At 44.5% G+C, this 14,049-nt stretch overlaps 1 protein-coding gene across 1 annotated transcript in view; it reads right to left on the bottom strand.

Moving 5' to 3' along the window:
- Positions 1–13,009, bottom strand: part of PDE6D (phosphodiesterase 6D) — a 47,037-nt gene extending 34,028 nt beyond the window's left edge. Inside the window, exon 1 of the mRNA XM_048864688.2 lies at positions 12,797–13,009. Within this exon, the coding sequence (XP_048720645.1) occupies positions 12,797–12,846 (50 nt within the window). The 5' untranslated portion in view covers positions 12,847–13,009. The remainder of the gene's footprint in view (positions 1–12,796) is intronic.
- Positions 13,010–14,049: the final 1,040 nt, after the last annotated feature.

The following is a 14,049-nucleotide window of genomic DNA, read 5'->3' on the forward strand; positions in this document are numbered from 1 at the left end:
TTTTGCTTTGTTTATGGTAAAGACTAAAAAGGACCCTGGCAGGGGACCTGCTGCAATAATGGGGGTGCTTGAACCTCTTCCCTGAGAAATGGGCCAGAGCCTTAAACAGATGGGGCTTCAGTTTTCCTCTTGGGTTTTTTATTTTATTTTGGGGACTAATACTACAGCCACAGGCCTAGCTTGCGCAATGAGACTCTTGCATTTCCTCACTCGAATGTTTCAGAACCAGTGCTGGAGCTAATGCATCATATAGGTAGACGGAGATACACTCAATAATTGTGAGCTAGTTCCTTTTTCACTTCTGAGCAAACCAATCAAGATTCAGTGTTTCTTCTACAAAGCTCAGTTTAAAGTCATTACAATAATGCAACAGAGCTCAATTCAAAAGTGTTTAACGAATTAGAAGAAGTCTGTATGGAAGAAAGAAAGCAGATAAAATCATTCCTTTCTGGAGATGCTAAAAGTCTATTTCCCCTCCCTTGAATTAGCAGTGTAACTAACTATTCACGTGTCCAATGAGAATAGTACACTATAGCTGGGGGTGCTTTTGTAGCATAAACTAGAGTCAGAGACTGTCCTTTTTTGAAAAAGGAAATCTGCCCCTCTTCTAGAATGAATGAAATTTATTCTTCAAAAGGCCACAGACAACTTTCAGATAGTAAAAAAGGCTAAAAATATATGAACGCTAGGAGAGAGAGTTGTGGAAGAAACAGGTCTTTCGCTCTAAGAGTTCACCAGTGCCTGCTGCTAATTCCCCCACATGGTGTCAGAAACCTGTTTATGACATCACAACTGATTGCTGGGGGAATGACTGTCCCCACAGAGACATGTGGGAAATAAGCAACAGCAACAGATGAGCACTTAAATATTTCTTTGAGACCTTGGTAACTATGAAAAACCTCATGACCACCAGTTTAGAGATTTAATAGTAGCACGCTGAGCTCCCATACAGGAAACTCCAATTCTCCTAGTTCAGGAGGAAAGGAACACACTTGACCAGAACTGCAGAGGCAAACAAACTCATTTCTAGGAGGAGAGAACTCTTTCAGGGGAGCGAGCAGTACTGTTGTTAGGTTCCAGAAGAAGCAGCATCTCTCATGATGGTTAAGAACGTTAGCCTGACATGAGATGTCAAGAAGAAAACTAGGGCAATATAGGATCATCTGCAATAAAAAGTCACGTCCAGACGTGCTTTAGAATTTCATTTTTAAAATGCTAATCTCCTTCCCCACTACTGTATGTTCAGTGAAAACATGAATTACAATGGAAGAATTCCCTAAATGTCACAAGGAAAATAACTACCTTACTGTCTTGGCTTGCAAACTATTCAGTCTGCTCCTGTACCCATTTATATAAACTCCTTTCCACTTCGATTAGATGCATTTTGGAAAGTGTGTGGGCATTACTGAGTCCCATGCTTATGAGGAAATATCAACAGTCCATGCAAGTGCGTTAACAGAAACATTCCTCTTAGTAAAAACCAGGGAAGTAACTAACTTGACATGATTTTCCACCCACAGAATGAATCTTCCCCCCCCCTCAATATTTGCACGCATTATATATATATAAATTTGTTTTTGACTGTTGTCCAACCTAGTGTGTTTCTTTTTTAAACTTCAATGCTTCATCCAAAAGAAGTACCTGAAGCTGACTGTCCGTTCAATAGTTTGTCTTTAACTAGAAATTTCTGACACTAATGTGGGATGGGTTTCTTAAATCTGTGCACATGTATCCTTAAGCCAGGCAAGGGTTAAATCAAGTTTTCTGAAGTGAAGAAGAGGCAGGCAATCTAGTTGATCCCTGTACACCTTAATTTGTGATTCAGGTGTAAGGACCTCCTGCAGTCTTGCTGCAGTACATAAAAAAATTCACAGTACTAGATACTCTGAGCCTGAATGAACAAACATCCACACTATTGTAAATTAGGTGGGTTTCATGAAGAACACCATTCACAGAAGCTGCCAGTGATACCCTCAGATGGGTGGGGCAAAAGGAGCAGGTTGTCCAGGCCCCACCCTGTTTGAGAGGCCTCAAACCAAATAATGTTGCAACACTATTAATTGAAATTTGGCTAGGTAGCTGCTCTGTCATGACAGAGGGGCACCTGGCCAAATATGAGTGACTTCATGCTAAATTAGAGAGAGAGTGGTTCAGGTGTGCATACCTTATGAAAACTGTCTGGAGGTACCCCTGAAAGCTGCCCTACTTACTACTACTATAGCTATGGAACCAACAACATAAGTGTATTATCCACTGCACCATCATGATCTTTAATGGGCGACACTGTCTTGCTCAAAGTTATCTTTGCTATCCTTCAATACATGGGTGTCACAAAATTGCATGCTTGAATAATTCAATAGCTTTGCATTATGCCATGTAACATTTTAACAGCTTTCAGGTCGAGTAAAATTAAGCAAAATTTCACTTATTCTTGCATATTACTCTGTCCTGCCCTCCTCCTGGCATAAATCCCTTCTGATGTCTCATGCATGTAGTCAACTCATATGTTCCCCTAAGGCTGAATTAATCTGATGCTATCAATGAATTTTCTACATCTCAGTATACAGCCACAGCACAAAACGCTTTTATTAGAGCTTTCCTACACTGAATTCTATCACTGTCATAGTGAAAATCCTTGTCTGTCAACGACGGTTTTAAAAGTCCTGTAGTTGGAACATTCAGCTTTGGCTCCCGATGTCATTCTCTAGAACCTCAGTTGCTGTACATCATTTCCAAGAGAGACTGGGCATAATGTAGCCTGCCTTAAGACAATAATGGTTGAGGATATTGTTTACCTGACTTACAGAGGTTCCTTGAATCATTTAAGAGAACAGATTTCTGTTTTATTCCTAACCTGCTTCACGGTGGCTTTTCCATAAACAGGTAGCTAAGTTTATGTAGTCATCACAAAGAATATAAAAGGTAGTTAATTTGTGCAAAGTCATTGTATTCAGTGTCAAGCATTGTAGGTGCATATGCATCACAAATGCAAACACAAGCTGCTATTTTAGTGGGATCACTTATTTAAATATTTAAAAGTGATTGTAAGTGTTTGAACAACTGACAGGTGGTGAGGATTTGAGGAATCAATTCTGCTCTCAAACCGCTCATGGAACTAATTTTTTATACTAACCTTAGATGGAGGAAAGTGCAGAAAACTACAAAGTTTAGCTTTTAAAAAAAAAAAACTAAGTACTAGTCTTCAAGTTCTCCTTTTTTGCCTCTACAGGAGCCCAGAAATAAGCCTTTCTATGCTAGATGTGTGTGTACGTCCATTTATACAAGGTATTTCTAAGGTGTCTTGGTGCATCTGGGTTCAAACATTTCACTCTTTTCTATCTCCTTCTATTGGAGGATCTTCACTCTTTATGAATATGAACTAAGCCGCAACTCCCATAAAGATATTATCCTCACTTTCCAGATGGAGGGGGAGAAAGGAGGAAGAAGTTAAATAACATTTCCAAAATTCACACAAAGTTAAAGCAAGAGCAGAGAACAGAATGCAAATCTCCTGACTTCATCATCTTCCACATGGCTAACTTGAGAAGTCAGTTTTCAGAAACAGTTAACATTCTTCCTTAAACAATTCCCATTCAGAGATGTCCACATGTAAATATAAGTCAAATCAGTCACCCGCTATAAACAAGCATCACTGCAGTTAATACCTGGACATGCTATTATTCAAGTAGAATAACTAGAGTGGCCAAAAACACCTGGCCTAGATCACCAGGTTATCCAGGCATTTACTACATAAATTAGTCTTGTAAGGAGGACTTACTCAGACTTCCTAAGGCCTTTCTCTACACTTACTTACACATACTACAGGTATTTAATAAGAGAGTTTTGCTACACCATCTGAGGTACTAAAAACATAAGTAGGATAAGATGAAGTTTAATCGTTTACTCATTCAGTCAGACAAGTAACTTGCATGCAACTATAAAATGTTACAGGCTCCTGTTTTTTACAAGTTTGCAGCATCAGGGATTATCAAGTTTACAGAAGATCTCCGCTCCGCTAGATGCGACTCACTATATCAATATAGAAGTGTATGTACACAGAAATAATGCTGCTAATCTGTTAGTATATGGGAAAAGGAGTGTTTAATGCCAACAGGAACTGACTTTCTACTTCAGTGATACCTTCTAGTAAGGCCAACACTTGGCAAATTAACAATAAAATAATTTGTATTTGAAAACATAAAATTAGATTCCCTAAAGTAGACATAGTAGTTATTTTTCAAACACACATCTCCTAGGAAAACAAAACAGCAGTTCATTAAAACAATAAGCAAAACCTCAGCCTTATCTTAAAACAATTGTGGACTGCTAATTCAAACATTGTATGACAAGTGGCAGTCTCTCCATAGTTAAGGATGCAACCAGGTTCCTTTATTTTACTATTGTATTACCATAGGAGTCCTACTCATGGACCAGGGCCCCACTATGCTAAGCTCTATACAAAAACAGGACAAAAAGATGGTCCCTACCATAAATCCCTCACCTAGTTCTCTATACATTTTTCCTTTTTTTTTTTTTTTTTGGCTTTGAAAGCTTATTTAATCTGAAATTTTGAATTTAACCTGAAATCCAGGCTTTTGCAAAGTCTGAAGAAAATTCAGTCTTAGCTTTTAAGTTACAGGTCACTAACTTGAAATTTTAACTAACTCCTCCCATATCCCTCTAGCTCTGAAACAGCTTGTTACTTACCCTTTGTTTCCCATTGAGTTAAGCATTCTTAATCTCATGCATCCGCTATGTGAAGAAAACTGGCTGTAGTTAAAGTTATGAGCTATTCTGGTCTTAGGCACTTCAGTGGGGGAAGAAACTGGTGTTATGTAGGCTGAGTGCATCTTAACCAATAATTTCTATAAGAGGCAGATAACAGAGCTCTGTTGCAGATGGAAGAATTAGGGTTTCCTGTCTCTGCTTCACATGTTTCCTATTATGGAAAGGTAGTAGCCATTATAGTTACGGTTGCAATCAATTGCTTGTAATGCTCTCCCCACCCACCCACCACCTCAGAAGCCCCTCAAGTTCCAGTGTTTAGGGTTAGTGCCATTAACCAGATGTTTTCTGAACACCTTAAACAGAGCACTTTGACTTTAAAACAGACTGCTTAAGTTTCAAAAGGAAACTTTACAGTTCATCAAATGAAACTGCATCCCATCAAATTTGAAATAGACCACAACTGGCCCATTCAGGAAACCATTTCCAAGGGGCAGAACAGTAAAAGTTAATGAAATTGCTATTAGATGGACACTAGACAACATTATGACAATTAAACTTTTGGGGGGTGGACACTGTTTCCTCTGAGCTAGCCAGGGCTAACTTTCAAAAGTGAAAGGACACCCTAGAATCTAGTAAAATTGCTGTTCCTGCATTCCTCATCAATATGCCTCTTAATCAATAATTTGCAAAATGTGGACAGGTCTGTTTTCTGTGTGAGCTGAGTAACAGATTATTGACAAACACTGCACAAGAAACTTTATATAAGTCTTCTAGTTCCAGCTCTGCCTAAAGTGGTGGATTTTGTACCTTTTCCATCATAGTGCTTATATAAACGGACTTAAAATTTCTTGGTCAAATCCTGGCCTCTTTGAAATCTACAGGAGTTTTTCCATTGACTTGAATGGAGCAGGATTTGATCCTCTGCATTTATTTAGGCAAAACACAAAGGTGAGCAAGTTATACTCATTATACAAAGTACTTTGAGACTTGCATACCACTTTGTCGTCTGTAAGTGCAAAAAGCAGCACTAGTGTCCAAAAGTTTCACTTGGAATAAATAAGACAGAAGATCTGTAAGTAGGCTGGGAGGTACTGTGGCCTAGTAGGTCAGACATGAGTGGTGGATGCCTGCTACTCAAGATGCACACAGACTACTTCGCTACGGGTTTTACCACTTTTTAAAATCAATGTATGTAGTAAAGTGAGTAACACAGCTTTGGCTATTTATAGAATGTGCTTATCTTGTTGGGATGCATTTAATGGGGCAGAGCACCACAGAAGCCATAATGAGCTTGGCCAGCACCCCTCTCTTTCCTTTAAACTTTAGAAATTTTCTTCACTTATCTACTCAAGGTGTTTTTTACACCACTGGGAACTTCCAGACCACAATCTAACTTTCAAAACTCAGCTAAGGTTGCACTGTCACTTATCATCTCCACTTACAAAGCACAAGCAAGCACTTAAAGGCAAGCAAACATAGTTAAAAACTTATGAGCCTTTGTCATACACTCAACTAGATGGCATTTCTACGTTTGGGTGTAACAACTTTTGAATACTGCATGAGATTAATTCCAAAACTTCAGGAAACGTTCTAGGCATCAGGGGACAGATCCCTATTAACGTTGGTGAAAATCTGAAAACCAGAAGGGGGAAATAGAGGTCTGTAATTGTCTACAGATCAAAGAGCCATTAACACCTTTTAGCACAACCCCTCCACCTTAGCTCTGCCCATCCTCCCAATACATTTGAACATGCTTACACCTTGAATGACTCTTTTTCCAAGGAAGAAGAAATGATAAGCAAAGGGTCTCTCTGTCTCCACTTCCCCTGACATGGGGTGAAAATAGCGAACAATGATATAGGGGGAACTCTCAGTCTCTGGCATGGGGGAGGAGAGAATGAGCAGGCCTTGATATTGGGAATGGAGGCACACAAAACCCAGGGCATGGGAAAAATGGGGACCCAGGAATAGGGAGAAGGGGAACACATAGGGGAGTATGGAGGACAGCGCCCCCAAGCATGTGGTGGAGGGAAGAATGGGGAGGGGGGCATGCAAAGGCCTTGCATGAGGCAGGGATTACGGGGTTTGCCTGGAGTCCCTGAAATCAAATGAAATAAAACAAGCATTGGTTCCATAAGAATTGTGGAGTGCCTGTCTACCCCCTAACATACTGAACAGCCTCAAATGCAAACCCACATACGTAACTTTACCCTACCCTGATAACTGTTTGTTAGCACTTACCACAAGTAAATTTTTAAAAAGTACTGCTATACGTGGACAAAGTAAGGTTTAGAGTATCTTTGGCAGTATTTGCTTGCTATTAAGTGTCTTGGGTAGTTACATTTAGGAACCTTAACTAGGCCATGAAACAAAGGTAGGGTTTTTACTGTTTTGGATTAAGATGTTACTAAGAGCAGCTTCTGAGAAGCTGAACTGTGGTCCCTTAAGACAGTGGTTACCAAACTCCTTACCAAGATGACCCACCCAACTGCATTTTGTCTGTCTTTGTGGGGGGAACTGTGATGAGGTGCCTGCCCCACACTGGGCTTTAAGGGGTTAATAGAGCCCTTGGGAGGCTGTGCAGGAGACAGCCAATCAGGGTTGGGCTGGCCCATATAAGAAGGGCTGCAGAGCAGCTTCAGTCACTCCCTGGAGCTTGAGGACTAGCTACCTTGTAGGCTGAAGACAGCAAGCATCCTTGAGAGAATAGTGCTGCAGACAGATCTGGGGAGTTAAAGGCAGCTCCTGGTAGGCTGCAGGGATCTGTAGGCTGAGGCTTTGAGGCAAGGGCAAAGAGGGTGCTAGGGTCACAAGGAAGTGGCCTGGGGTGACCTACAGAGGAGTCGGAGGGGATGCAGCAAGTGGTGGCCATCTACAAGGTCCCTGGGCTGGGACCTGGAGTAGTGGGTGGGCCCATGTGTCCCCCACCCCTACTAGCGCCTGAGGAAGTGGCTTGACTAAGACACTGTGACATTCCCTGGAAGAGGGGACCACAGAGTGTGGCACAGCTGGAGGGCTGTCACTGAAGAGGATGCTGTGGTCCTGGGAGCGATGTGGGTCCCAGAGCAGAAGTGATGGCAGTGAAGCACCACCAGAAGAGGGCACACTGGTGAGAAGAGCTAATTCCCATGACCGCTGGCAGATGGCACCAGAGTGGTGAGCTCTACCCAGTCACAGAGACCTACCACTACCTCATCTCCCCACCCAACCCCTTGCTCTTGCTTTCCAGCCCTGCCCCCTCCTACAGTCCTAGCTGGCTCCCCTCTCTCCAGGGCCAGGCCACAATCTCTACCAGGTTGCTGACTGCTCTCTGGCTCCAGCTACTTCCTCTGTTTGCTACTGGTACTGCCTATCTTTCCCTGCTCTCTTTTTCCTTGGGAAGCAGGTAGTGGCAAGGGGAGCAGGATCTGGACAGCAGTAGCAATCTGAAGGCAGAAGCAGCCTGTCCCCATCCCCTATGTGCCCCAGAAGCACTTCCTCTGCCGCTGCTGCCTGGATCCTGCATGCTGCTGCCCAGGAGAAGTGAGAGCATAGGCAGGAGGTAGGTAGCTCACCTGGCGAATGTGGGACCCATTAGTGGGCTGGGATCCACCATTTGAGAAATGCTGCCTTAAGAGTCAAACATATATCATCCAATACAACCTATGACCAAACGTAACTGATTAACAATACAGATGCTGCCACTAAATGGAAGGATAAACAAAAATAGGTCTACTGCACTTAAACAGAATTTGGTTATAATCTACCTGTTCTTAATTTTCCCATTCAATTCTTTATTACTTGGGTATTTTACATTAGACAGAAGAGATGTAGAGGGAACCCAACAGAGTGATTCCAAATTACCAAGGGGTTTGATGAAAGCCAATTTAAAGAAACTGTTCCATCACCAGGACATAAGTCACAGAAAACAGAGGCTTGCTTCAGCTCTCTATTCTTGTATGGGAAAGGCTGCTAAATAAAGACATTGAAATTAAGGGTATAAACCAGTTCCAAAGATAAAATGGCAGAACAAATATTGTAGGCTATTCTGTGACAAAGGTAAATGAGGTTCAGATAACCATTATGGGGGCACTCAAGTTGGCCCATAAGGTGCTTTCCTCTCCAGAAATCCTAGTGCCTTCAGAATCTGTTCTGTAGCTTGATGATAAGATATTAGGCACTGATCCTGCAAATACTTAAGCACAGTCTTAACTTTATGCACGTGAGTCAATGTAACTACTTCTGCATACACACTTGCAGAACTGGGGTCTTGGCTAGTATTACCAAAAGGAATATATCCTCAGTTAAGTATAGAACTAACGTCCTGTTTAGAGTGAGGCAACTAAACTGCTTTCCAAAGCAAGGACTAGCTTGTAGACACACTTTATAACGCATAAAAGGATTGCTGCCTACAGAAAAGTGCCTTCAAAGAATTTATAAACAGACTAAGCTGTTAAGTGGACTAGTTTAATTTACAAGAGAGACAATAAGCTATCAAATTGCTTGCTGGTTCTAGCTTTTCCATCTGTTCCTAGATACCAAACCCACAAGTTATACATGTCATACCCAGATAATGTGGATTGGTGCCATATAAATACCTAAGACACAAAGGTGAGATTACCCATGTCTACCCTAAATTTACCTGAAAGCCTTAAATACTCATGTTTGTTTTGTTTTGGTTTTTTAAATGGCAAATATAGGCCTGCAAGAGACTGGAGCAGATGCTTCTGGCTTGAGTTTTTGTGGACTCGACCCACAGCATGTTTCTGTGCTACCGTCATACAGGAAGGAAATCATGCCTCAGCCATGCGAGTCAGGGTAGATTTCTACAACAATTTAACTTCCACAGAATCCTATTATAATCAGTTCGAAAACTTGCCTTTGGCTTTTCTCAAGAACCACAGGTAAACAGTATCTGAGGAAACTAACTATCCAGGGTGAACTAGCCTTCTCGTAAACATCACGGTATGCATCCGATGAAGTGAGCTGTAGCTCACGAAAGCTCATGCTCAAATAAATTGGTTAGTCTCGAAGGTGCCACAAGTACTCCTTTTCTTTTTGCGAATACAGACTAACACGGCTGTTACTCTGAAACATGTCTGTTCTATGTTACAGTAAGCAATAATTTAACAAGCCTGCTTTACCAATGAAATTCTCTACCCTATAAACTCATCTCATGACACAGGCCTCTTCATGCCAGTTTCCTTAAGACATGAATATTCTCGTTATCTTCAAGCTAGACTTGCTTTTGGCATGTGAAACAAGTCCTTTAATGTTCCATTAAGTTGAAGGAATTGAACATTTCCCTCCCCAATGCCAATAGGGGAGATGCTGCCATCTCTCCTAGCACACAAACTTTCAGGACTCCCTCTTTCTATTAAGGAAACTAGCTTCCCATAAAGAGCTTCAGCATCAGCAACAACTTAATATTTCTTTTAAATGTTTTCTAGAATGTGTGACCACTTTTTAAAGAGGAAATCCTAAATTTTAGCTGATCAAATGTTTTATTTGGCTACTCTACAGAACGTCACCACATTCTGTGCATGAGTAGCTTCCTGTGTGAAGGATGCAATGCCTCAATGTTTTCCTCAGGCATGATGAATGTCTGTTCATCCACATGCATTTTTTATTGATGACTCGTCAAGACAGTTCTTCAATTAATGATTTAAAAGAATTGCTTTAACTCTCCCTTTTTATAAAAAGTTCCACTTCTGAAATCTTTGCAGAAGGTCCTCCTTTTTCCTCAGGCCTAATGAACTTTATTCCCTGCTAGCTAGCTATTAGGTCAGACAGCAGCCTTTCAAATGAAGAATAGATAGAGTTTCTTTACGTACCTGAATGCTGTTTTCTAATGCGCCAAAAAGATCACTTTCCATGTGATACTTGCTATTTGTCTATTCATCCATCAGGGCTGAACTTCTATAACGCTCTGAGATCCTGTCACTTCCAGGGAGCAAACAAAAAAATTGAATTTGTGTTGCTCCCACATGACCGCGCTGAGCACCATCATTAGTCTACCAGGCTGGGCCATAATCTATGTTAAAAATAATTACATTAGTCCTACACTGTCTATTGGAGACAGACTATATAATTTTACATTTGCAGATGCAGTGGTAGTGTAGCAGTGTCAGTCCCAGGACATTAGAGAGAAGGTAGGTGGAGTAGTATTTTATTGGACCAACTTCTGTTGGGGAGAGAAAAGTTGGTCCAATAAAAGATATTACCTCGCCCACCTTGCCTCTTACATTTGCATGGCATCTTCCCTTCCTAAAACTGAAAAAAGCTTGTTACTATTTTAATCAACTCTATGCAGAGATTATTTAATCCATCACTGACATACAGCTGCTTAAATTTCCTAGCCTGCAGAACCTGGAGGGCCAAATAAAAACTGGAGGCTAGAGTTATGCCCAGGGCACTTCTTAGGTCTCCAGCTAATGGGAAATAACCAAGAGTCTAACTTATTAGCCTGAACTTGTCAAAAGTTTAATCTTCTCTAATAGCCTGAACTTCTCAGCCTTCTGTTAACGATCTTCTTGACAACTGAAACATCACAGCTGCATATACAAGGAAGAACTTCCAATGCTGCTACTCTGGAAAGAATTTTTTAAAAAGCCTGACTGGGCATAAGGAATCACTACTTAGAAGAGGGGGGAAAGTACCATAGTTCGCCAGGGAGAAACATCTGCTTGCACTCTCATGGTAGCTATTTGACTGACTAAATCCACATATAGCAGCTCAGAACATCATGCCACAGCTGAGAGAGATTATACACAAATTGATGCAGCAAAAGTCTGAACAAGCGAAGTGTCCAAATATACTACAGTACCACAAGGTGCTGCTTCTGCTTTTGCGCTCTTGAATTTGAGCAGTAACTAGGGTTTCCCCTAGTGCCCAAAGGTGGGGCAAGACCAGCCCACTTCCACTTTACATTAATTATACTAAAAAATGAAAGGTTGGTGTTTTTTAAATAAACTTACCCTATTTCTCCTACTCCTTTCACACACATACACTCCCCTTTTGATGGAATCTGTCCACCCTTTTACTAAAATACTGGGTAGGTGAGGAATCCAGAAGCTCATTTCTCCTTCTTGCCCAGGTTTACTCTACAATGTGTTCATAGTTAGATAGCGCAAAGTCAAATTTTAAGATGATCTTCAGTGAGTCCCACAGAAGGGCAACATATACCATATTAGTGATTACACACAACTAGCCCCCTAGAAATAGCAAGACATCCCCTATCCCGCTACCAGTTAGGCAAGAGAAAAGAAGGGAGCTTTTTGGTCAATAAAAGGAATAAGGCACTTATCTAAATTGCTTTTGGACTTTGAAATTAGAGGTTTTCTTTCCAAGCAGACATGGATCCTTAAGTGGCAGCAGCTATTTAGAACTTGAGGCTGGGAAAGAAAGGCTACGACCGAGTGAAGTGACTGTTAAGAGGAAGCGATCACCCTATTCCTGAGACTCTGCCCGCATGAATACACCAGCCTACACTTCTTTTCCTCTTCCACGGTCTGCTTTCACAGCAAGAGCCAACAACCAAATCACAGCGCTGAAGCACCGCAAGCCCCCCCCCGGTAGCAACTGCTCCCTTTCAGCCCAGCAGCAGCAGCCGCCCCGTGGACCGCTCCACGCAGCGACTCAACTCGCCAGGGAAACGCTGGGGCAGGGGGAGCGTGACAAGGGGACCTGAGGGCACCGCCGCGAAGCCTGACAAGCGGCAGCGAGCAGCGGCTCTCGGAGAAAGCCCGAAGCTCCCGCCCTCCAGGGCACACCAACGGCACGACCCAGCAAAGCGCAAGGACCAAGGCGGGGCAGAGCCCCGGGCGGGGGCGCGCACACCCCTGAGCCCTGCGATGGCTCTGAGGGGCTTCCCCCACCCCACAGCCGGCCGGGGCCCCGCGGGGTGGCCGGGCAGCCGGATCCGCCACCCGCTCCTCGGTCCTTCCCGAGCGCTGCAGCGGGCGGGGGGGCGGGCAGGGTGCCAGCGCGGGCGAGGGGCGCTCAGCGCGCGGTGACAGACCCTAGGGGCCCTCCCCACGCGAGGGGCCCCGGAACCGGCCCCCAGCCCAGGCCCGTCCCCGGCGGATACAGCTTGAATCCCCTCAGAATCTCCTTGGCCCGCTCGTCCTTGGCCGACATGGTCCCGCTGCGGCTCCGCTCCGCGCCCCGGAGCCGGGGGGAGAGGGGGGCTGGGCTCGCTCACGGGGCTCGCCGGGACAGCGACCGCGGAGGAGGAGACAGCGGCGCCCGGGACGCTGCGCCCGCCACTGTCCGGCGCAACCAACCCGAGCGGACCGGAGCCGCCCGGCCCGTGGGAGCGCCGGCCAATCGCCGCGCCCCGCGCCACCTCCGACCCGCCTCCTCTCTTCGGATCGACAGCGTCTGCAGCCAATCAGACAGCGCTCTCCACGGCACCCAGCAAGAGAGGCTGCGCGGCGGTCGCTAAGGCGTACGCCCCAGCAAACTGACGTCGCCGAGGGACTGGGAGGCCAGGCCGGGAGTGGAGCTGCAGGTGCGGGCATCGGCCACAAGGGGCGCTGCCGGGCAACTCCGCTGAGGCTGCTTCACTGCGTCCCCTGGCGGCTGCAGCGTTGGCCGCAGGATCAGTGGTGGGGTCTGACTTCCAGCCCTGGCGCCAGGCATACACGGGCAAGCCCCATCCCCGCAGCCATGGGGGTAATATAGCTGGCTGTGACCCCCCACCCAGCACCCTGCACTCCTTACCCTGGGCCCCTTGCTGCAATGGCCCAGCGCCTCCCACCTGCACGCTCCAACCTAGGCATGCTCCAGCCAAGGGCTGGCCATCCCCCACCCCGACACGAGCCAGAGGGCAACTCACTGAGAGCCTGCACCCCATAATGTTCCCTACAGGGGTGCTGGCAGCCCCTGCACAGTCAGGCCCTGTGCCCGGGGATGGACATGCCTCTGACTGCTCCCTTGCTGCTACGCTACATGGGGATGGTCAGACTGCATCCAGCTAGTCCAGTAGCCTGTCACCAATAGTGGCCAGTATCAGATGCCTCAAAGAAAGGTAGCAGAATCCATGAGCGGGTAGCTTAGCATAACCTGCCTCCAGGGAAAGGTTTGTTCTAACCACCACAAGCTGGGAAATTGGATCATGGAAGCCTGAGTGTTTATAGTTCTCCCAAACCTGTATCAGCTCAGGAAAAGGACTTGGGTGTCGTTTGCAGATCAGCGAGGACCGCTGTTCAATATGCAGCTGGCGTCAGAAAAACAAACAAGATGTTAGGATACAAAAGGAATGGGATGGAGAATAATATGGAAAATATGCAGAAACCGTTATATAGATCAGTGGGGCAGCCTCAGCGGGGTACTGTGTGC

The sequence above is a fragment of the Caretta caretta genome, chromosome 9 (assembly GCF_965140235.1).
Source record: "Caretta caretta isolate rCarCar2 chromosome 9, rCarCar1.hap1, whole genome shotgun sequence".
Classification (NCBI taxonomy): domain Eukaryota; kingdom Metazoa; phylum Chordata; order Testudines; family Cheloniidae; genus Caretta; species Caretta caretta.